This window comes from Mustela putorius, unplaced genomic scaffold, assembly GCF_011764305.1.
Source record: "Mustela putorius furo isolate JIRA1106 unplaced genomic scaffold, ASM1176430v1.1 tig00001063_pilon_pilon_pilon, whole genome shotgun sequence".
NCBI lineage: Eukaryota > Metazoa > Chordata > Mammalia > Carnivora > Mustelidae > Mustela > Mustela putorius.
Genome location: NW_025421556.1, coordinates 2,970,662 through 2,994,470, shown reverse-complemented (window position 1 = coordinate 2,994,470; position 23,809 = coordinate 2,970,662). Strand labels below are relative to the sequence as shown.

Here is a 23,809-nt window from a genome sequence, read left to right as displayed (position 1 = left end):
TGCTCCCCTATCATTCCACCCCCTAAAAAAAAGAGACCATACACTGCACTGCATACACTACAGAGCATCACAGATTTCCAAAATAATTAAACATGAATCCTAAAATGCCTATTTCAATCTTAGGAAACCAACAGAAGTAAATAGTACAAGTTATTGGATGAATACCCAATATTAAAAAAAAGTAAACACTACACTCAAATTCTGGAAAATGAAAACTATATACAGGGAAAAAATTATATCTTTTAGAAAAGCAAATCATGCTTCCACCTCTGAACTAGCAGATGTGTGGTGAGATAAATCAGTATTCCATAAACAGGTAGTAATTTAAAGTTCTGAGTTCATATATCAAAAAGTATTTATCCTGGACAATGAGTCAAAGAACACACAACTACTGCAGCTATAATTATAGTAATGCACTGAAAATAATCAACAAAATTACTCAAACCTGAAAAATACCTAAATAATAGTTATTAGAAATAGGTTTTCTCTGTACAGACTGTATCTTCCAACTACTTGCTTTCTTTCCTGCTTGAATATTTTTTAAATACAACAACAAAATTCCAAGAAGAATGTATAGTTTCTGTGTCACACAATAATTCAAAATAAATCGTTCTCTGAAACAACAGTTTTTATTCAGAGTTTGAATTCATAAGAATGTTTTTGGAATTCCTGAGTCTTTATGAGACACAGAAATCTAGAAGACAAGTCATTAAACTTCCCTAAAACTGAGGATTTCAAAGACTGAATTTCAAGTGCAAAGTACTACCTATTCAAAAGAGTCTGTCCTTGAGTTTCCTTCAAAGCTTCCTGATTTACCCAGGCTAGTGGTTCCCAATTCTGCCTGCAATAAGAATCACCTGGCAGCCTTTTTAAAATACCAAATCTTGAATCCCATGACCAGTGATTCTGACCCAATAGGTTTCTGAATGGGGTGCTGGCATCAGTATTTTAAAGCTCTAATGTACAAAAACATTTGTGTCCTTAATAATCAGTGTTATGCAAAATCACACTGAAAATCACAGAGCTTATTTTTTTTTTTTAAGTGTTAGATTACAACAGTCAAAAAATTTATCAGGGACACATTTTTTAAAAAAGACAGAAACTAAGAAAATCTTTGCAGGGTTTTACATAGATGAAGTGGTTAAGAACACCTAAGTACTAAAAAAGACATGGCACTTTATCTCGAAAAGACCTGAGGTTCGCTTATCAAAAGTAAGCGTCAGAAGGGTTGCAACTTCTGAGTTTTTGTAAAATAGTAGAAAGAGTTATCTAAATTTAGACAGAAAGTTGCAAGACTACAGGATGGGTGTGGCTCATAACCCAACAGATGAACAGAGGTAGCCAATAAATGATGAAAGAGTGCACCTGTGTAAGTTTTATGCATTCCTAAGCAGCTCAATTCATCTAGGTAGTCTTTGGCATTCACCTAGCACTTCTTCCAGATTTGTGCATGAACAAATACAAAATCAGATTATGTTCAAATTGTTCCCCAATATATCATTGCATTGGAACAAATTCATGTTTTTAAAGCAGGCTTTATAGCAGAATTGACTCCACAGTCAGACTTAAGAATTACTGTCTTAAAATACATACAGCTGAAAATCTAGTTATACAGATTTCTAGTTACAATATATACTTATTATGTGACTACTAAATAATGAAGCTGGTTCATCAAAAAGAAGTTTCTATTACGTTTAATTCCCATGTAGTATATGGAATATAGCCAATATTCAGTCTACTTTGTATTCAAAAGGTAAACCAATATTTCTCTTCCATAAGTTGTGCTGAGAATTATCTGTACCACTACACTATTTCAGAAGAGAGCTGACTGTATTCTGACAGATGTAATTGTATATTTACTCATTTTTGTTCAGCTTTATTGAGATACTAATAACAAAACATATGCAAGTTTAAAGTGTACAACATAATGATTTGATACATGTATATATTGCAAAGTGATTATTACAGTAAAGTCAGTTAATACCTCCACCCCCTCACATGATTGTCCTTTTTTCTTGTGGTGATACACATTTAAGATCTACTCCCTTAACAACTTTCAAGTATATAATACTGTACTGTTAAATATAGTCACATGCTGTACATTACATCCCCAGAGATTATTCATCTTATAGCTGGAAGTTTGTCCCTGCTGATCAACATCTCCTCATTTCTCTCCTGCCTCCACCACCTCCCAGTTTCTGACAATCACCATTCCAATCTCTATTTCTATGAGTTGACTTATTTATCATAATGAACTCAAGTCCACCCTGTTGTCGCAAAAGAAAGGATTTTCTTCTTTTCATGACTGAATAATATTCCACTATGTATATAAACCACATTTTCTTTATCCATTCAACCACTGATGGAGGTTTAGATTATTTTCATATCTTGACTATTATAAATAATACTGCAATGAACACAACAGTGAAAGTATCTCTTCACAATAATGATTTCATTTCCTTCTGATCTATATCCAGAAGTGGGATTGCTGGATCATATGGTAGTTCTATTTTTAATTATTGGGGGTATCTCCATACTGTTTTTCAAAGTAGCTTTACCAATGTTCATTTTCAGCAATGGTATACAAGAACTCTCTCTTCTCCACAGCTTTGTCAACACTTGTTATCTTTCTCTCTTTGATAATAGCCATTCTAATAGTTATGAGGTAACATCTCATTGTGGTTTTGACTTGCATTCCCTTGATGATTAGTGATACTATTTTATCATGAGTCTGTTGGCTATTTGTTGTGTTCCTTGAAAAACTGTACTAAGATTCTCTACCATTTCGGTGGGGGGGGGGGTCTGTTTTTGTTTTTGTTTGCTATTGAGTTGTAGGAGTTCCCAATATTTTGAGTATTAGCTCCTTGTCAGATAGATATTTGGCAAATATTTTCTCCCATTCCTAAGATTATCTATTCATTTTGCTGAATGCTTCCTGCTGTGCAGAATCTTTATTTTTGCTTTTGCTGCCTGCACTTTTGGAGAGAGGTTCAATTTCATTCTCTTGTATGAATATCCAGTTTCCCAACACTATTTATTAAAGAGACTATTACTCTTGGCTCTCTTGTCAAATATTAGTTGACTATATACAGCATGGACTTATTTCCAAGCTCTCAATTCTGTTTTATTGGTCTACATGTCTGTTTTTATGCTATATCATACTGTTCTGATTGTTAAATGTTTATAATAAGTTTGAAATCATTAATTTAATACATTCAGCTTGATTCTTATTCAAGATAACTTTGGCTACTCAGGGCCTTTGTGGTTCCATTCAAATTTAGGATTCTTTTCTCTATTTGTGTGGGAAATCCCATTGGAATTTTGATAGGGACCGCATTGATTCTATAGATGGCTTTGGAGAATAAGAACATTTTAACAATATTAATTCTTCCAATCCATTACCACAGAATATCTTTCCATTTATTTGTGTCTTCTTCAATTTCTTTTACCAATGTCTTATAACTTTTCAGTGTATAGATCTTTCACCTCCTTGGTGAAATTATTCCTAAGAATTTTTTTGATGCTATTATAAATTGGAATGTTGCTTTTATTTCTTTTTCAGATAGTTCATTATTAGTATATAAAAACAACTGTTTTCTGTATCCTATAACTTTACTGAATTTATTAGTCCTAACAGTTTTTTGGTGGAGTCTTTAGGGATGTCAATATATAAGACTGTATCATATGCAAATGGAGACAATTTTACTTCTTCTTTTGCCATCATAATATCTTTTATTTCTGACAGGTGTAATTTTAAATGAATAAAAAAATACAAAGAAAATTCACCTTACAACTTCTCAAAATAAAATAGCTGTTAAACATATGAAAAGATGTTTATTTTCACTCATAATTAGAGAAGTATAAATTAAAACTGTACTAGAAATCATTTTTTACATACCAGACTAACAAAATTTCAAAAGTCTGACAACATACTCTGTTGCCCAGATTAAGTAGAAATGGCACTCTTAGATATAGTGGGTATACAAAACTGTACAAGGTCTATAAAATAAATTCATAATTACAATGGCAATACCTAACAAAACGACATACACATTTATACTTTGACCTAGAAATCTCATTTCCAGGAATTTACCCTGAAGATAGTCATAATATTCAAAAATACATCCGTAACAAAGTTATTTGTTCCATCATTATTTGTGATTGCAAAATACCATGAGACACAAAATTTCATACACAGTAATTTGGTTGAATATCTAAATATTATCTCTGATAGAAGGAACCAGGATTCCTAGGAGAAAGGGTTTATTTCAGAACTGGGAAAGGAACATTCAAGATGAGCCTGGGATATCTTAATATGCCAGGAAGCAAAGAAGTGTTCAAAAAATGATAGGGAAACAGTCTAGGTAATTGAAAGCAAAGATTGCTACCAAAGCTTCTATCTCCCAATATTTCACCAAAAGCAATACAAACAACAAAAAGGGAAAAATAAAAGCACACAAAAACCATGCCCTCAGGATTAAAAACAGAATGTACATACTTCAAAATAACTTTCAGTTAAAAAAGAAAAAGGAAGAAGAAGAAGAAGAAAGAAAGAATTGACCAAAGCACAAAGTATGATTTCTTACATTCATGTTCTAGATTAATGGAACCTAAGAGACAAAACAACTAAACGAAATGAATGATTCTGGATTAGATCTTGAATCAGGGAAAAAAAGAAAAAATGCCCCAAAAAAGCTCATTATTGGGACAAATGACAAAAGTCGAGTATGGAACATATTTTTGATAATAGCATGGTAATAATGCTAAATTTCCCAAATTTGATTGTACTGCAGGTATGTTCTTTAAAAATACTTAAATAAACATTTAAGAATGAAAGGACATGATGTCTTCAACTAACTCACAAATTGTTCAGGGGAAAAAAAGTAATATATAATTATATTGAGAGAGAAAACAAACTGTAGAGTATATAAAACAAAATGTTAACAAGGAATAGAGTAGAGGGTACAGGGATATCTTTGTTTTACTCTTGAAACTCAGCTGTACGCTTTTTTTAATTTTTTTTTTTTTAATTTGTCAGAGAGAGGGAGGGAGAGAGCGAGCACAAGCAGACAGAATGGCAGGCAGAGGCAGAGGGAGAAGCAGGCTCCCCACCAAACAAGGAGCCCAATGCGGGACTCAATCCCAGGGCATGGGGATTATGACCTGAGCCGAAGAATAAAGAGATAAAAGCCACTAGCTGCAAGACTTCTGATTCCACTCAAGATAGTGAAACAGGCATTTCTTTACCCAGCTGCATAAAGCTACCAAAAAGTGACAAAATATATGAAACAACGGCATACAAGCCACTGGACATCAGGCAATGAAGGACAGTAAACCCTGAGAGAGACTACAGATCAACAAACTGAGTGCTAAGGTTATCTCAGCTCACTGAATGGAGAAAAAAATCCGAAGAGGAAGAGCCATACAAAATTCAGTAATACCTGCAAGTTAAAGAGACTGAGTTCAAAGCACAGAGCACCAAGATAGTAACGCTGCCCTCTCTCCAGGGACAAAATTCTTGTTCTGGAGAAGGGACAAGAACAGAGTAGTTCAGAGGAGAGAGCAGCACTAAAACTCAGAAGATCTGCAAGATTCCCCTTGATTGTTCAGCTAAGTACGGATCAGCCCAAGGGTGTGAGGAAATTACCCTATACAAAGGGAATAACCCACTCAAAGTAATTATAAGGGAACACAGTCTACAGCTCACACAAGACCATGGAACTGTGCCAGGTCCCAATAACCACAATGTAAAACCTCATATCAGGAGCATCATTTAAGTACTGAGAATGATGCTGCCTCAGTAGAGGAGATAAACTCACCCTAGACTACAAGTACTTAACAAATGTAAAAGTAAGAGCCAGGGATGCCTGGGTGGCTCAGTCAGTTAAAAGTAAAAGCCAAAAAGATCAGACTGTCTCCAAGTAACTAACTGTCACCAACCAAAACTAAGCTCAAGAATATTTTTTAAACTATGAAAATATTCAGAACCTAAAAAAGTAAAATCCACAATGCCTGGCATCAAATCAGAGATTACCAAGCATAAAGATGCAGAGGAAAAATGAGGAGAAAAAAAAATCATTCAATCAAAATTGACCTAGAAGTAAGAAAGATTATAAAATCCAAGAAGCATAAAACAGTTACTTTAACTACATTGTAAGACATTCAAGGAAAGAATATTAAGTAGACACATGGAAGATACAAAAAAAGATTCAAATTGAACTATTAAAAATAATTCATTTATTTATGACTTGTTCATTTTCCACACAGAAATGGCTCAGCTACTCAGTTTCTCATTCCTTCTCTCCAATTCTCTACCCTAAAGCACAGGTGTGGGGCAGAAGGAAGAGCTGGGTTTGGACAGGTATGAGAAGATAAAGGAATAAGAACAAACAGGCATATTTGTAAAAGATTTATTTCTTTATGAGAAAGAGAGAGAGTACACACACACCCATGAGGAGGGGGAGAGGGTGAGAATCTTCAAGCAGACTCCCTGTTGATTGGAGAACCTAACACAGGGTGGATCTCACAACCCCTGAGATCATGACCTGAGCCGAAACCAAGAGTCAGTCGCTTAACCAAGTAAACCACCCAGGTGTCCCACAAAGACATATTTAAATTTAAATTGTGGCAAGAGAGTAAGTAGTATTGCCAAGGGAAGAAGAGGAAGGAGGGATGAAGTGACATTGCTGGAAAAAGAGAGGTCAGGGAGAGAGTGAGAATTAAATTCATTGATAGGGTTATGAAAGGGTACCAGAAGCATGTTCTTCTCACGAGAAGAACAGACTAAATAAAATTAATGACAGATTAGACATTACATAAAATAAGATTAATGAAATGGAAGACATAACAATAGAAAGTGACCACAATGAAACACAGAGAAGACAGTAAAATAGAGCATCAGTAAAATGTAGTTTAACTTCAGTCAATATGTATATAATTAGAGTCCCCAAAGGAGAGAAAAGAGGAAGGACTAAAATATTTTTTGAAAAAATAATGGCTGATATTTTTTTAAAGTTGTTGAGAATATCTATATGTCCACAGATAAAAGACAGTCAACAAACCCCCAGCACAAGAAAGATAAAGAAAATTACACAGAGGCATAAAACAGATTGTTTTAAATCAGTGATAAAGAAAAAAATCTTAAGCAAGCCAGAGGATAAAACATTAGGCACAATTATTTTATCAGAAACAATGTAGATAACAATAAAACATCTTTGAAATATTAAAAGAAAAAAGCACCAAACTAGAAATTTGTATATAGCAAAAATACTTTTCAAAAACAAACACAGCCTAAAGACATTTTCACATTTACAAAACCAGAAAAAATAAATTACCAGCAGACTTCTAATATAAGAAATGTTAAGGGAAGTCCAAGCAGAAAAAAAAAAAATAATGCCAGATAGAAACCTAGATCTACAAAGAAATGAAGAGTACTGTGAGTTGTAGCTCAATGGGTAAATATAAAGACTTACGTTATTATTATTTAAATTATTCAAAAGATAATCAACAATTCACAGCAATATGATAATATATTGTGGGATTTATAACACAAGTAGAATTAAAAAGCATAACAATAATAGCATAAGGTATAGGCAGGTGAAATGAAAGTATACCATACAAGTATATTATCACAGATGATATACATATGACTATATATATGTATATGACTAAAATATAATTGTATAGTAAGTTAAAGATGTATCCTAAAGCAACCACTAAAATAACACAATAAACAATTATAGCTGATAACCCAGCAATGTAGGTAAAAACAGAATCATAAAAAACCCCAATGCAAAATAAGAGAAAAAAGGAAAATAAAAACACAGAAAAAGCAGACTGAACAAAAAGAAAACAAACAGCAAACTGATAGATTAAAACCTGACCATATAAAAAATCACATTAAATGGAAACAGTCTAAACACACCAATTAAATGGCAGTGATGTCATATTAGGAAACAAAGCAAGACCCAACCACATACTACCTACAAGAAACCCACTTTAAATATAACAACCGAATAGGATGAAAAACACATAATATGTTAACATTAACCAAAAGAAAACTGAAGTGGTCCTACTAATATCAGAGTAGATTTCATAGTAAATAATTGTATAAGGGATAAAGAAAGTAATGTCATAAATGAAAAATGAGTCAATTCATAAGAATTTTAAAATCTTCAAAAATCAGTCACCTAATACACAAGTTAATTAATTTGTCAAAAAAAAACCATAACAATTCTAAGCATTTATGTACCTAATAACAGAAATTCACAATACATGAAGTAAAAACTGATGAAACTGCAAAGAGAAATAGACAAATTCACAATTATAATCAGAGATTTCAATACTCATCTTTCAAAAATTGAGAGAATAGGAAGACAAAAATAAGTAATGAAATAAAAGACTTGAACACCACTATCAACCATCTTAACCTGTCACTTATAGAACACTTCACCCAACAACAACAGAAATCAAGTATACATGAAACAGTTACAAACCATATTTTGGGCCATGAAACAAGTATTCATAAATTTAACAGTACAAAATAGGCTCTTGTAAAACAATGGAACTAAGTTCATAATCAACAACAGAAATGTCTCTGGGGAAAAAAAATGCCCCAAATATTTGGAAATTAAGTATGAGACTTTGAAAGAATACATGGGTCAAAAAAGAAATTTTTAAAAAAAGTTAAAACATATCCTGAGCTGAAAGAAAATGAAAATATATAGCATATAAAAAGTTCTAGGATTCAGCTAAAACCATACTCAGAGAAAATCAAGAAAACTATAATCTTATATTACAAGAGAAGATAGATCTTAAATCAATAATCTGTTTTTACTTATTAAATCAGGGGAAATAAAACCCCAATTAAGGGAGAAAAAATCAATAGATTTCAGAGGAGAAATCAATGCGACAGAAAATAGAAAGTCAATGAAATCGAAGGGTAATTCTCAGATAATATCAGTAAAGTTGATAAACCTCTAGTGTGTCTAATGAGGAAAAAAAGACAGATGACAAAAACTGCCAGTATCAGGAATGAAAAATATATTCAAAGGACAATAAAGCAAAATAATAAACAACAAAAAATTTGATATCTTAGACAAAAGTGATCAAATTCCTTGAAAAGCACAACATACCAAAGTTCACTCAGGAAGAAAAAGACTACCTTAAGAGCCCACTATATTATACATTAAATGTATAATTAAAAATCTTCTCCTGAAGTAAACTTTAGGCCCTGATGATTTCATTGGTGAATTCTATCAAACATCTAAGTAAGAAACAAAATGAATTCTACACAAATATTGCCAGAAAACTAAAGAGAAAATACTTTCCAACTGTCCTATGAGGCCAGCATCACCCTGATACCAAAACAGGGTTTTGCGACAACATTACAAGAAAAGACACCTGCAGACCAATATACCTCAGTAAAACTAAGAAAAGAATTTTTAAAAAAAAATTTTTAGCAGACTGAATCCAAAGATTTTTTTTTTAAATGGGCAATATATAAAACTAAGTGGAGTTTAATCCAGGAATACAAGATTGTTTTAACATCTGAAACATCTAAAAATCAATGAACACATTTTAATATATTATGAAACTGAAAAGAAAAAACAATACAATTATCTAAGCAGAAAAAGATAAACCACTTGACAAAACCCAACATCAGTGCATGAAAAAAACTCTCAGCTAAGTAAGAATAGAAGCTTCCACAAGTTTATAAAAGATATCTACAAAAAACTTACAGCTAACAGCATACTTAATGGTGAAAGACTAAATGTGTTTCCCATAAGATTAGCAACAAGACATGGATATCTATTTTCTATACGTCCATCCAGGGTTTGTGCTAGAGGTTCTAACCAGTACATAAATGAAAGAAAAGCAAATAAAAGACATCCAAATGGAAAAGAAAAGGGAATTGTCTTTGTTCGCAGAAGAGAAAATCACCCATGTAGAAAATCCAAGGGAATCTACAAAAAAGCTACAAATAAGCGAGTTTCACAAAGTTTAGTTTACAAGATTAGTATACATAATAAAAATGAATAGTGAGAAACTAAAATTTTTAAAAAATACTATTTAGGGGCACCTGGGTGACTCAGTGGGTTAAGCCTCTGCCTTTGGCTCAGGTCATGATCTCAGGGTCCTGGGACTGAGCCTGGCATCAGGCTTTCTGGTCAGCAGGAAGCCTACTTCCCCCTCTCTCTCTGCCTGCCTCTCCGCCTAAGTTGTGATCTCTCTCTGTCAAATAAATAAATAAAACCTTTAAAAAAAAATACTATTCAGAAGAGTATCAAAAAAAACATAATGTACATAAATCTGAAAGACCTGTATACTGAAAACTTGTAAGACTATTCAGAAAAATTAAAGAAAATACATAGCATGTTTACAGACTGGAAGACCCAATACTGTTGCTATACATTTTCCTGAAATTTATCTATATAGTCAATACATTCCAATCACAATCCAGTAGCTTTTTTAAAATAGGAATTAACAAGCTAATTCTAAAATTCATATGAGGGTGCCTGGATGGCTCAGTCGGTTAAGTGTCTGCCTTCTGCTCAGGTCATGATCCCAGGGTCCTGGGATCAAGTCACAAATGGGGCTCCTTGATCCTCGGGGAATCTGCTTCTCTCTCGGCCTCTCCTCTCTCTCTCTCCCGCTGCCTTCTCCCTCTGCTGCTCTCTCTCTCTCATGAATAAATAAAATATTTTTAAAATAAATGAATATATAAAATTCATATGGAAGTGCAAAGGAACTAAAATAGCCAAAATCATTTTGAAAGAAAAAAAAAAAACAGAAAAATTACACTACTGACTTTGTGCTTACTATAAAACAATAAAAATAAGAAGTTATCAGTGTCAGGGTAGACAAAAACACAAATGAACATTATAAAGTATGTAGAGATAGGCTTACAAATTATAGTCAACTGATTTTCGACAAAGAGGCAAAGAAGAAAGTTTAATCTTTCCAACAAATGCTGCTAGAATAAATGGATATCTGTTTGCAAAAACAAACTTTAATCATACCTTGCCCCTTATACAAAAATTAACTAAAAATGAATCATAAGCCTAAATGTAAAACAGAACTATAAAATTTCCAGGTGCAAACATAGGAGAAACTCTGCAAATTTAGGTTAGGCAACTGTGAGGTTTTTTTTTTTTTTTTTTTTAGATGCAACACCAAAAACACAACACCCTAAAGAAAAACACTGATATACTGAACTTGTTTTAGGTAGAATAAATGACGACTTTTCAGCGTTAAGAGGAAAGGCTGACACATTCCTTGTTTTTTTGGGGGGGTTTCCAACCATTGTTCACTCATCTCTCAACACTTCCTCTTTGAAAGGCAATCCTGCCCCCTTAAACCATCCCTCCCAAACTTTATCACTTTCCCTAGCCCTCTTCGCAATCCAAAAACTTCCCTGACTTCCTTAATTATTTTAGCATTTGTCTCCACCTATCCTTCACCAAAATACTTGACACTTCAGTGTCTACACTGATGATTCCTCCACTGACCCGACCTCATAAATCTTCAATATTCTATACCTACTAGTCCTATTTCTTGTTACTTTCATTATCTTACTTTTCTAAAGAGTGTAATTCCAATTAAACATGGTAAATAGAACACCTGGCTATTTATCCACTTCTTTCCAAAATACCACTAAAATATAATGTATTTGCTTAAAGTATAAATTCACAATAACAAAGAAAATAGAAAAGGGGACAACCACAGATAAGACATGTCAACAAAACTTAAGACAATTAAAAGTAGGTAAATGGTAACTTAGAACTGTTGAAACCTAATGTTGTGCCCGAGTTTTCACATCTGAGAGACCACCAAGGAGCCAACACCAATGCAATCACACAAGGGTTTTTTCGACAAGCTTAAGCTTGGGCCTAAGTATACCCAACACACTGGAGTAGGGACTTGGACCCCAAGGTGACATGCTTAAGCTTGGGCCCAAGTATACTCGATGCAGTGGAGTAGGGACTTGGACCTCGAGCTTAGTTAAGGCAGGGTTATTTATGGGTTCCTGTTACTAAAGCAGGGTGGGGGTCTCTGCAACTAAAGTAGGTTGAGGCTTCCTAGAGTAGGGTGGGAGTCCTTAGAACTAAAGTAGGGTGGGGCTTCCTGAAACTATAGTAAAGTAGGGTAAAGTTCAGCCCTTGGACACAGGGTCTGAGAAGGCTGTACTTATGCTAAAGCTAAACCTGAGATGGGATGGCCTTAGTTTTTCTCGGCCTCCACAATAAATGTTCTGCAAAGGGTAGGTCAAGAAAAAAAGACCATGTAGGGGAAGATGGTAATCAAAAAGTACAAATTTCTACATAAAAGATCAGTAAGTACCAGATGTGTAATGTACAACATGATGGCTATAATTAAGATCACTGTATGATACACATAAAAGTTAAGAGGGAAATCCTAAGAGTTCTCTTCACAAAAAGGATTTTTTCTTTTCTTTTTATTGTACTACATGAAATGATGGATGATAACTATACCTATTATAGTAATCATTTCATAATATGTGTGACTCAAACTGTTGGGTCCCCCAAAAATTGGGTACCCCAATAATGGGTCCCTGATTATAAAGGAGCAAGACTGATACAAAGCGAAGGTCAAGAAAAGCTTTATTTCACGCCAAGCATCAGGAATCAGACCGACCGACCGTCAAACAGACCAGTGGGGCCGCCCCTACAGAGAAGGCAACCCCTCCCTGTTTTCCAGACTAACTTTTATAGAGCAAAGGCCATGCGGTTGGGCCTGGCCACACACAGGTGGCCAATGAGATTATAACACACACAGGAAACTCCACAGTGATGCTAGGCGACCAACTGAATTACAATTTACCCTAGCAGACATTTGAACCACCCTATCACCTAGTTCAGAATTGGCACCCAAAAGGTGCCCAAAGGGTGGGGCCCATACTCCTTGGTAGCTAGGAGACAGTATGCACCCCCACTGATTGAATACCTCCACCTGGCCTGACCCACCCTTGTATTTGGACTTTTGTTACCTGGGACTGGTTTCCTGGACTTGCTTTTAAATAAGTTGCCCAGCTGACACTCTCATTTCTACTGCTCAGCCCACATAAACACAACTGTTTTTCCCCGGTTCAGAAGAAACTGGGACTTTGGACTAAGAGACATCAGGCTGCTTACCAAAAATAGAAGGATTAACTAAAGTATAACTCTTAGTACACTCAACCTACTTTCTCTATTAGGTCTTGTAACATAACAGTGTAGTCAAACCAAACACAGGACAAGATAAATCTGAATTTCAGATAAATAATAAATAATTCTTAGTGTATGGTGTCCCAAATACTGCATGCAAAATTTAACTGATGTCCTATATTTTTATTTGCTATGTCTAGTGACCCCATCTTCAGACTAGAGACTAAAGAATTTCTTTTTGGAGAATGTGAGTGGCCTAGGAAAGGAAGTTAAAGATATTAACATTAAGGAGTTCTCAATGAAATCACAGATCCCTACCTGATCATACACACCACATACACGTTCCATAGGAAACAGTTTCCTCTACAGTTTACTCAAATCATTTATGAGACATGTTTGTAAAAGAAACACTCTAATTTTTTTGACTTTCCATAGTAAAACAAGGAAGATTTCCCTTAACTTTGAATAAGTACAATGAAATGCGATATTTAAGTAAGACAATGGAAATAAATAGAGCAGAAATCCAAGAACTATTAAGTTATGTAATATTTCATCTTTAATGCCATCAAAGAGCAATTAACAGTGCAATTTGTCCTTTATTTTTATGGTACTTAATTTTAAATTTTTTATTTTTATAAGCTTACAGTTAAAAAACATATTGTTTATTCAAAGAATTTTTTGTGTGACTAACTCATCAGTATATTATTATTTTAGTAAAATGAATGATAGCAAAGAACATTATTTGTTAAAATATTCCATGTGATTCAGTACACAATGAGTCACAGAATTCAGAGAAGATGGGTTATAATGAAAGTTTGTGTCAAAAGAAAATAGCAGGTCTCAAGAGACTCAAGGAAATAGGGTAATACATAAAATTAGTAAAAATGGCTCTCAAACCAAAGTCATTACAGTAATCTAGACATTAATTTTTTTTAATTTCAAAATTCAAAAATTTCAGACCTACTAACTCAGACAGGAGGTAAGGCACAAAAATGTATAATTTTTGAAACTTTCCCCCATGAGATTCTGATAATCAGCAAGATTTTTTTTTTTTTTTTTTAAAGATTTATTTATTTATTTGACAGAGACAGAGATCACAAGTAGGCAGAGAGGCAGGCAGAGAGAGAGGAGGAAGCAGGCTCCCTGCCGAGCAGAGAGCCCGATGCAGGACTCGATCCCAGGACCCTGAGATCATGACCTGAGCTGAAGGCAGCGGCTTAACCCACTGAGCCACCCAGGCGCCCTAATCAGCAAGATTTTGAAGCACTACTTTAGAATGCTAATTTGGGTATGCTCCTTCAACAGTATTACCTACTTGTCCTAAGCACAATTATGATGCTATATACAATAAATAATGAAATTATTCTCCTTACCTTGGATACATTGCTGACATAATTCATTTGAACAGTGCTTTCTTTATCAACTTGATTACAAAGGTTCTGTAACGTAGATGCATATTCTTTATCACTTTTTATTCTCAGGGCCATAAATTTCTTCACTGTTTCCAGTAACCGTAATTCCCAGTCTTGCAGTTTTAGCACAGCTTCATGTGAATTCTTCAGGTCACTCCCAAACCCCATTTTTGTAAGGCACTGTCTTATCCTCCACACTGCACTGTGAGCCTTCTAATCAGCACATATCTGTGTATGTAAACAGAAGGGAAAAAGATCTTAAATCAAAAGGAAATTTGTCTTCAAAGCAAAATGGTGGCCTATCCTTTTTGGGGTTAAAAAAAAATCACTACAACTGAATGCTTTCACCCCAATGTCAAACAAGATGAGGATGTCCACTCTCTCTACTTCTACTGAACATTGTAAAGGAGGTTCTAGTCAATACAATGAGACAAATGAAAAAATCTCCATGGGAATTGAAAAAGAAAGAAGTGAAACTATATTTGCAGAGGACATGAGACTGTATATATAAAATCCTAAGGAATGCAATAAAAAAAGAAGTATTAGCATTAATAAATGAGCTTAGTTAGATTACAGATTATAGTTAGATTACAGATCAATATACAAAAATCAATTATATTTCTATACACTAGCAATGATCAACCTGAAAATGAAATTATAAAACAATTCTAGATATAACCACATCAAAAAGACTAAAATATTTAGGAATAAATTTTATAAAATAAATTAAAAACCTATACTCTTAAAACTACAAAGTGTTGAAAGAAATTAAGGAGGAGTTCAATAAACAGAAAGATTGATGTTAATGGATCCAAAAGACTTAATATTATTAAGAAAGCAATTTTCTCTAATTTGATCTACAGACTGAACTTAATCCATATTAACATATGGATTTTTTTTTACATAATTTGAAAAGCTAATCTTAAAAATAATCTTGAAAAAGAAGAACAAAGCTGGAAGACTCAGACTTCTTGATTTCAAAAACCTAATGAATAGCTACAATTATCAAGACAATGTGGTACTGGCACATAGACAAACAGAGAGATCAATGGAGTAGAAGAGAGGGTCCAGATGTGAATCATCCTATTTATGACTTTCTATAAGGGTAAAAGTCTTTCAACTGATGGTGCTGGGACAACTGGGTTTCCACATGCAAAAGAATGAAGCAGGATGCCTTCCTTAGGCTATACTCAAAGAATTAACTATATCTATAACTAAACTATAACTGAAACTATAAAACTCTCAGAAGAAAACACAATAGTAAATCTCTGTGACCATGGCTCAGGAAATGGTTTCTTAGATAAGACACCATAAGCAAAGGCAACAAAATTAAAGTACATAAATTGCATTTAATCAAAATTTAAAACTTCTGTACTTCAAAGGTCATTGTTAAGAAAGTGAAAAAAGCACAGAATGCGAGAAAATATTTGAAAATACTTATCTGATAAGAGACTTTTATCTGGAATATATAATTCTTACAACTCAATAGTAAAAAGACAAACATGGGATGCCCGGGTGGCTCAGTCAGTTAAGTATCTGCCTTCAGGCTCAGGTCTAATCCCAGGGTCCAGGGACTGAGTCCCTCATCGGGCTCCTTACTCAGTGGGGGGCCTGCTTCTCCCTCTGCCTGCCACTCTGTCACTTTCTCTCTCTGACGAATAAATAAACAAAATCTAAAATATAGTATTAATAATTATAAGACAAACCAATTTAAATGGGCAATAGACATGTCTCCAAACAAGAGTTACAAATGTCCAATAAGCACACAAAAAGATGTTCAGTATCATTAGCCATTAGGAAAATACCAATTAAAATCACAATGAGATACCACATCACACCACTAGGATGTCTTTAATCAAAAGACAGATAATACCAAGTATTGGAGACTGTGAAGAAATTAGAAACCTAATATACTGCTGGTGGAAATGTAACATAGGGCTGTTCCTCAAAGTTAAACACAGAGCAATGATATGACCCAGAAATTCCACTCTTGGTTACAAATCCAAGAGGAATGAAAACATATGCCCACACAACACTTGTATATCAATATTCCAGCAGAATTGTTCATAATAGTTACAAAGCAGAAATAATCCAAATATCCATCCACTGATGAATGGATAAATAAAATATGACATATACATACAATATAGTATTAGCAAGGAAAAGGAACAAAGTATTCATAGAAGCTAAAACATGGATGAACCTTGTAAGCATTATGCTAAGTAAAAGAAACCTAGACACAATGATCTCTTTATATAATCTCTTTATATGAAATGTCCACAATGTACAGATATAAAGTAGAATAGTAGTTGCCTGGGGCTGGCAAATTTGGGAAGAAATGAGGAGTAACTGACATTGGATACTGGATTTCATTTGGGGGCAACAAAACTGTTCTAAAATTGATTGTGGTAATGGTTGCACAACTCTGTGAACAAAATAAAAGCCACTGAACTATATATACAGTTTAAGTCGGTGAATTCTTCAGTATGTGAGTTATATCTCAATAAAGTTGCTTAAAAAATCACTACAGTATAACTTATGATCATCTAAAGGTCAGTTCTCAGAAATTTCCCCCCAAATACCCTGCTTGTTTGCTATAAATCCCAAAAACCCTGATAGTATTTATTTTGCTCTCCAGACCGCTAAAATTTCAGGCAATCAATTTTTCAGGGCCCAATAGAAGAAATGATGAAACACACCCCTTATTTTTAGTTCTGGCTTAGCCATACCAGAAGTCACTTTCTTGTTAATTCAGGGAGATATTCCAAGCTATAGAGAAAAATGAGAAGAGATTTATGTTTCTAACCTCAGTGGTAACATCTAAAGAGATGGTAAAAATGTGGGTTTTCCAAATAGAGAACAAATTACAATTTTTCCCCCAACAGAAAACTGGCCAGTTTTGTGATCTATCAAGTAAGCAGAAGAGAGAAAAAAGGTTCTGGAAAACTATGCCATCAAAGTTCCCAAAGTAGCAACCTTAACATAATTAACATAATTAAGCCAATATAAAGTAATTGACTTATTCACTTTAATATCAATAGGATAATCCCAGTTTTTTGACTTTCGATGTAGCAGCTTTAAAATCTTTACTTGAAGGGGCACCTGGGTGGCTCAGCGAGTCACACTCTGCCTTCGGCTCAGGTCATGATCTCAGGGTCCTGGGATCGAGCCCCGCATCAGGCTCTCTGCTGGGTGAGGAGCCTGCTTCCTTCTCTCTCTCTCTGCCTGCCTCTCTGCCTACTTGTGATCTCTCTTTCTGTCAAGTAAATAAATAAAATCTTTTTAAAAATAAATGAATAAAAGAAATTAAAAAAATAAAATCTTTACTTGGATATACTGTATCTTTATAGGACACAAAAATTACAATGGACATTTTCCTGTTATTTTACCTACAGCTCATCTAAATCTCAGTCAAGATACATTCTGTCTTATCCCATGCTTTCAGTGGAAAAATAAGGAATAATTTTTGAGATCAAAGAAATGTGAAACATTTTCCTTTCTTTCAAAGACTATATATGAGATTGTGGTTCATTTTATTCCAAAACTTGGGATAAATATCACTTCTGCTTCTAAATACACCTACCTCTGATCTAAACTTTGATAATATTTTTTTCTTCCATTACCAAGAACTTCAAAAGGATTATGAAGAGCTCAAAAGGATAAAAAAGGAAATAGAATCTGGCAGCTATAAGAGAAACCCTCCAGTCTGTCCTAAAGGTGTATTTATACACACCAGTATTCTAGGTCTAGAAATACAAAATAATTTCATTTATGTTACCAATCCTCAAGGAATGAAAATGATAAAAATTTTTAAAACAACTCCATAATAAATTAAGACCTTGTCTAATTGTTAAATTGTTAGAGCTTATAAGTACTTTAGGAATTAAGGGATGATATCCTAAAGACAAATGACATAAATAAGACTATTTGTTTCAGTAGTGTTTAAGATAACAATACAAAAAAGAAAAGCAGAAATATACATCAAAAGAAAATGACTAGGTAAATTACAATGAAGGCTGCTGCATCTGATTGTAACTGAAAAATTCTAGGGACCACCATTCAAATTACAGTATATGTGAATGTGTTCACTGTCCAACCTTCACAATCATAATACGGTAGATCTGATTTCAGTATATTCATTCAGCGGAAAATCATTCAGTCCTAATAAAAAATAAGAAAATATTTTGTGTATTGATCTGTAACTGTCATTAAAACTTCTAACTGAAAAAAGTAAGACACAGAACTTGGTATGCTTACATTGTATAAAAAAGAGGAAGAATAATAGAAATTAATTTTTCTTATGAATACAAAAAATATATCCCAAAGAACATAGTGGCTGGGGCACTGGAGTAGGAGAGGGACTTTTCACTATATATCCTTTCGTACATTTTTGAATTTTGTGCTAAGTGAATAAATTGATATTACCTATTCTAAAAATATATTAATTAAAGAATTTTTGAAGAAGAAAAAAAAAAATAATGAAAGCTAGATCAGCCCAGTAAAGTTTCCTAGAAATAGCAAGAGTTGAGATAGGGGTGGAAAATAACCATGATTTGTAGATTGTAACAAGTCAAAGAGGAAATGTATTCCAGGAAATAGGAGCAGTATGGGACCAAAAAAAAAAAAGGAAATATGAGGTAAAGCAAAGAAAAAATGTCTCCAAAATCAACCTATACATGGCAAGCAGTGGGAGATGCCATAAAATTTATCTGCTTTATTTCACTATACAGGAAACTAATAAGGATCAAACTCCTTGAGCTGATTGGTTTTTAAGGCAAAACAACATGATCATGAATGTGATTTTTTTTAATGATTAATTTACTGGTGCTGGTTACATATGTACATTCAGTTTGTGAAATTTCATCTGAGCACCTGTGTTTCATGTACTCGGGGTCCATGTACCTCGGGGTCCAAGTCCCTACTTCACTGTGTCGGGTATACTTGGGCCCAAGCTTAAGCTTGTCAAATAAACCCTCATGTGATTGCATTGGTGTTGGCTCCTTGGTGGTCTCTCAGACGTGAAAACTTGGGCATAACAAAAAGAACAAAAACTGTTTTTAAGAAAAAGCAAAAATTTAAATATATTATCAGTAAATACCATCTTTATGCTACAACATTCACAGCATGGTTTCAAAGAAAAGAAAGAGAAAGTTCTGGGGCTCTAGGTACTATGGAAATGTGCCCAACAATACCCCAACTTCCAGAAGACTTTCTGAGGAATCAGAGTTAAACAAAATCCTGAGAATTCACACTGGATGCTCCAATATGAAAAGAAGTAGGTATAGTTAGTAGGCCAACCTAGGGAAAGTCAAGAAAATGTCTGAAGAGAGAAGCCTCTCTGCAGCAGGATTGGATGTTACAAAATGTAGACAGGGAAGCCTTGGCTTGCAATATTCCAGGCTCTGTGAAGAATTGGTAGATGAAATTAAATCCAGAAGTACAAGATGTTTAATGGAATGTCATAAGAGAAAGTAAATCTCTGGCCTCCAAACAAGGTCAAACTCAGCCCCAGCCAATATCACCCTACTACCTCCATGTCCATACAACAAAGAAACCAAAATTAAAAGTAAAACCCAGGGACGCCTGGGTGGCTCAGTTGGTTAAGCAGCTGCCTTCTGCTCAGGTCATGATCCCGGCGTCCTGGGATTGAGTCCCCCATCAGGCTCCTTGCAGAGCAAGGAGCCTGCTTCTCCCTCTGCTTCTACTTGCCACTCTGGCTGCCTGTACTCTCTCTCTCTGACAAATAAATAAATAAAATCTTTTTAAAAAAAGAATAAAAAGTAAAACCCAGCTTCTGGTCCAGATAAGATGATAAAGACCCTTCTTCCCAGCTCCATCGCATAAAACACAACTATAAACACAAGAAATGGCACAAGAGACTACCAAAGAAGAACTGTGAAGGGTTGATCAAAGGCAACCTCCTTTGGCCCTAGGACTAGAAGAACACCACATAGGCCAAGTGCCTCATGCTCTCCTCACCCAACAGGAGGTCACCGAGACCTGACTTTTCCGAACCTCCCATCTAGTAACAAAAGGCAGCCCATATATGGAGGTTAACTCCCTCAGGATCGAATAGGAGTGCCTTTGACAACAGAGAGCCAGACACCAACAAAAGAGAAATTATTTATGAGTCCCACCAAAAAAAAAAAAAAAAACCAGCCAGGAGAAACACTCTCCTTACCTGCTAGGCCTAGAGAATCCCTTTTCCCGCCAACAGAAACTGAATGAGGCAGGAAGAACCAGCAACAGAGACGGCTATCAGGTCAGGAAACTATGTCCTCACAGGTCTGAGGACCTCTTTCCCCACCAGAGATACCAGAGCAGGCAGGCAAAACTGACAAAAGGAACCCAGCTGAAGCTGCTGCTCTCCAAGACTTTCCTCTTCTGCTCAGAGACATCAGGACAGCTAGGGGGCACAGTAGGGAAATTCGACCTTAGCCCTTTTCTACCAACAGATGCTTAGTAGCTCGCCCTGAGAAAAAAATCTTCTGCTCTGTCAAGCAGCACCAGCAGGAACTAGTGGGAGCCCTAGTTACATCAGACAAGCAAAACAAACCAAAATAACAGCACAAAGACTCTGACAATTAACTGTCATTGAAACCACAGCCCATAAAAATAGGCCAAAAGGTCTGCATGCAAAACCCAAACAGAGGGACTTCCTGTGAATATAAAACATTGAAATAGATCCCAGGGTCTCTGACATTAATAGATAAAATATCTAAGATTCAACTGAAAATCACCTCATATTAAGAACCAAGAAAAATCACAGCTTGAATGAGAAAAGACAATCAACTAATGTCAACTCTGAGATGAATTAGATGTTGAAATTATCTAAAAAGCATTTTAAACCAGCTATCTTAAAAATGCTTCATCAGTTATAAATTCTCTTAAAAACAAATGTAAAAATAGAAAATCTAAGCAAAGAAATAGAAGTTATAAAAATGACCAAATGAAAATTACAGAACTAAAATATGCACTAACAGGAATAAAAAACTTCACTAGATAAGCTTAATAGAAGAATAGAGATCCTTTGATCCTTTGACAATACAATCAGTGAATGTAAGGACAGAGCAAAAGATTTCAACCAATCCAAACAAGAGAGAAAATAGACTGACAAAAAAGAATAAAGCCTTGGAGACCTGTGGGACAATAACAAAAGATCCAACATTTATATCATCTGAGTTCTGGCAAGAGAGGAGAAAGACAATGGGGCTGAAAGATTACTCAAAGAAGTATGTCCATCTTGGGGAAAAAGCTAATATAAAGTCACAGAAATCAAGACAGTGTGATCTTGGGAGGGTATAAACAGATCAATGGAACAGAAAAGGGAACCCAGAAATAGATCCACACAAAAACACTCAACTGCTTCTTGACAAAGTCCAAAAGCAATTCAGTGGTACTGAAGCAGATGGATAGCTATAGGCCAAGAAAAAAAGAGAGAGAGAGAGAGCCAGAGACAATCTTGACCTAACACCTTACACAAAAATTAAGTCAAAAGGATCATAAACTGGGGCACCTGGATGGCTCAGTCAGTTAAGTGTCTGGCTCTTGATTTTGGCTCAGGTCATGATCTCAGGGTTGTGAGACTGAGCTTGCACTGGGTATGGAGACTGCTTAGGATTCTTTCTCTGCCTCTTCCTCTGCCCCTCCATACTCCACCAGGTCTCCTGGGTGTGTGCACATGTACACACATGTGTGCTCTCTCTCTCTCTCAAAAAAGAAAAAAAAAAGGATCATGAACTTAAATATAAACATAAAACTTCTAGGGAAAAAAAGTAAAGCTAGGCAAAGTTCTTAGCCTTGACACAAAAACATAATTCATAAAAAAGAAAAGTCAATAAATTGGGTTTCATCAAAAGTAAAAACTTTTGCTTGTGAAATGCCATGTGAACAGGATAAAAAGACAATCTACAGACTTTGAGAAAATATTTGCAAGACATATCTAACAGAAGACCAGTATATAGAATATAGAAAAATCTCTCAAATTCAACAGTTAACAACAACCAAAAATCGAACTACAAAATGAGCAAAAGAAATGAACAGACATTTCACAGAAAAGGATATAAAAATGGCAAATAAGCACATGAAAAGATATTCAACATAATTAGCCATCAGGGAAACGCAATTAAAACTACAACAAGAAGGATGCCTTGCTGGCTCACTGGTCAAACATGTGATTCTTGACCTCAGGGTCATGAGTTCAAGCCCTACGTTGGGCATGAAACCTACTTAAAAAATAAATAAAAATAAGGGATGCCTGGGTGGCTCAGTCAGGTAAGCATCTGCCTTCAGCTCAGGTCATGATCCCAGGGTCCTGGGATTGAGCCCCGCATCAGGCACCTTTCTCAGTGGGGAGCCTGCTTCTCCCTCTGCCTGCCAATCCACCTGCTTGTGCTCTCTCTCTCTCTCTCTGACAAATAAATAAATAATATTGTAAATAAATAAATAAATAAAATTATTTTAAAAGCTACAATGAGATATCATTACCCACTTATCAGAATCGCTAAAATAAAATATAATGACAAAACCAAATGGTTGTGGTAATATGGGAAAAACCAGATCACTCATTTGTTGCTGGTCAGAAGACAAAACAATACATCTGCTCTGGTTTCTGATAAAACTAAATATTCAACTACATTATGACCCAGCAATTGCAATCTTGGACACTTATGCCAGAGAAATGAAACATATCTTCATACAAAAACTTGTACACAAATGTTCATAGCAGATTTATTCATAAAAGCCAAAAATTGGAATCAGCCCAGAGATCCTTCAATGAGTGAACACATACCATGGAATTCTATCCACAATAAAAAGGAACAAACTATCAATATAGGCAACCACTTGGATGAATTTCCAAGAATCCTGCCAAATGAAAAAAGGAAATCCCAAAAATTTACATCTGTATGATTCCATTTATGTAATATTCTTAAAATGACAAAATTTTGGAAAAAGGACAGAGGAAGGGTCAGCAGGGTTTAGGGCTTACACAACAGGGGAGGAAAGCAAGTGTGGTTATAACAGGGGAACACACGGGATTCTATTGTTTTGGAACTATTTGATACCTTGACGATAGTAGTGGATACATGAGCCTAGACTGGTAGTAAAATTTTATAGGACTTAATATACACACAACAAATGAATATAATTAAAACTGTGTATAATTAAAATTCATATTTCTATAAATAACATTGGTAGAATGTGTCAATATTAATATACCAGTCGTCATTT

At 34.7% G+C, this 23,809-nt stretch overlaps 1 protein-coding gene across 7 annotated transcripts in view; it reads right to left on the bottom strand.

The window, feature by feature from the left end:
- FER (FER tyrosine kinase) overlaps window positions 1-23,809 on the bottom strand; it is a 470,546-nt gene that overhangs the window by 410,756 nt on the left and 35,981 nt on the right. For 6 of the 7 annotated variants that reach the window (XR_006608698.1, XM_045087150.1, XM_013060833.2 and 3 more), the window contains exon 3: window positions 14,540-14,806. Coding sequence is in view for 6 of the 7 variants with exons in the window: in XM_045087150.1 (XP_044943085.1) it covers window positions 14,540-14,746 (207 nt within the window). In the remaining variant the exon portion in view is untranslated. Of the gene's footprint in view, window positions 1-14,539; window positions 14,807-20,759; window positions 21,042-23,809 lie in introns of those variants that run through there. The other variant, XM_045087151.1, reaches the window with a different exon arrangement.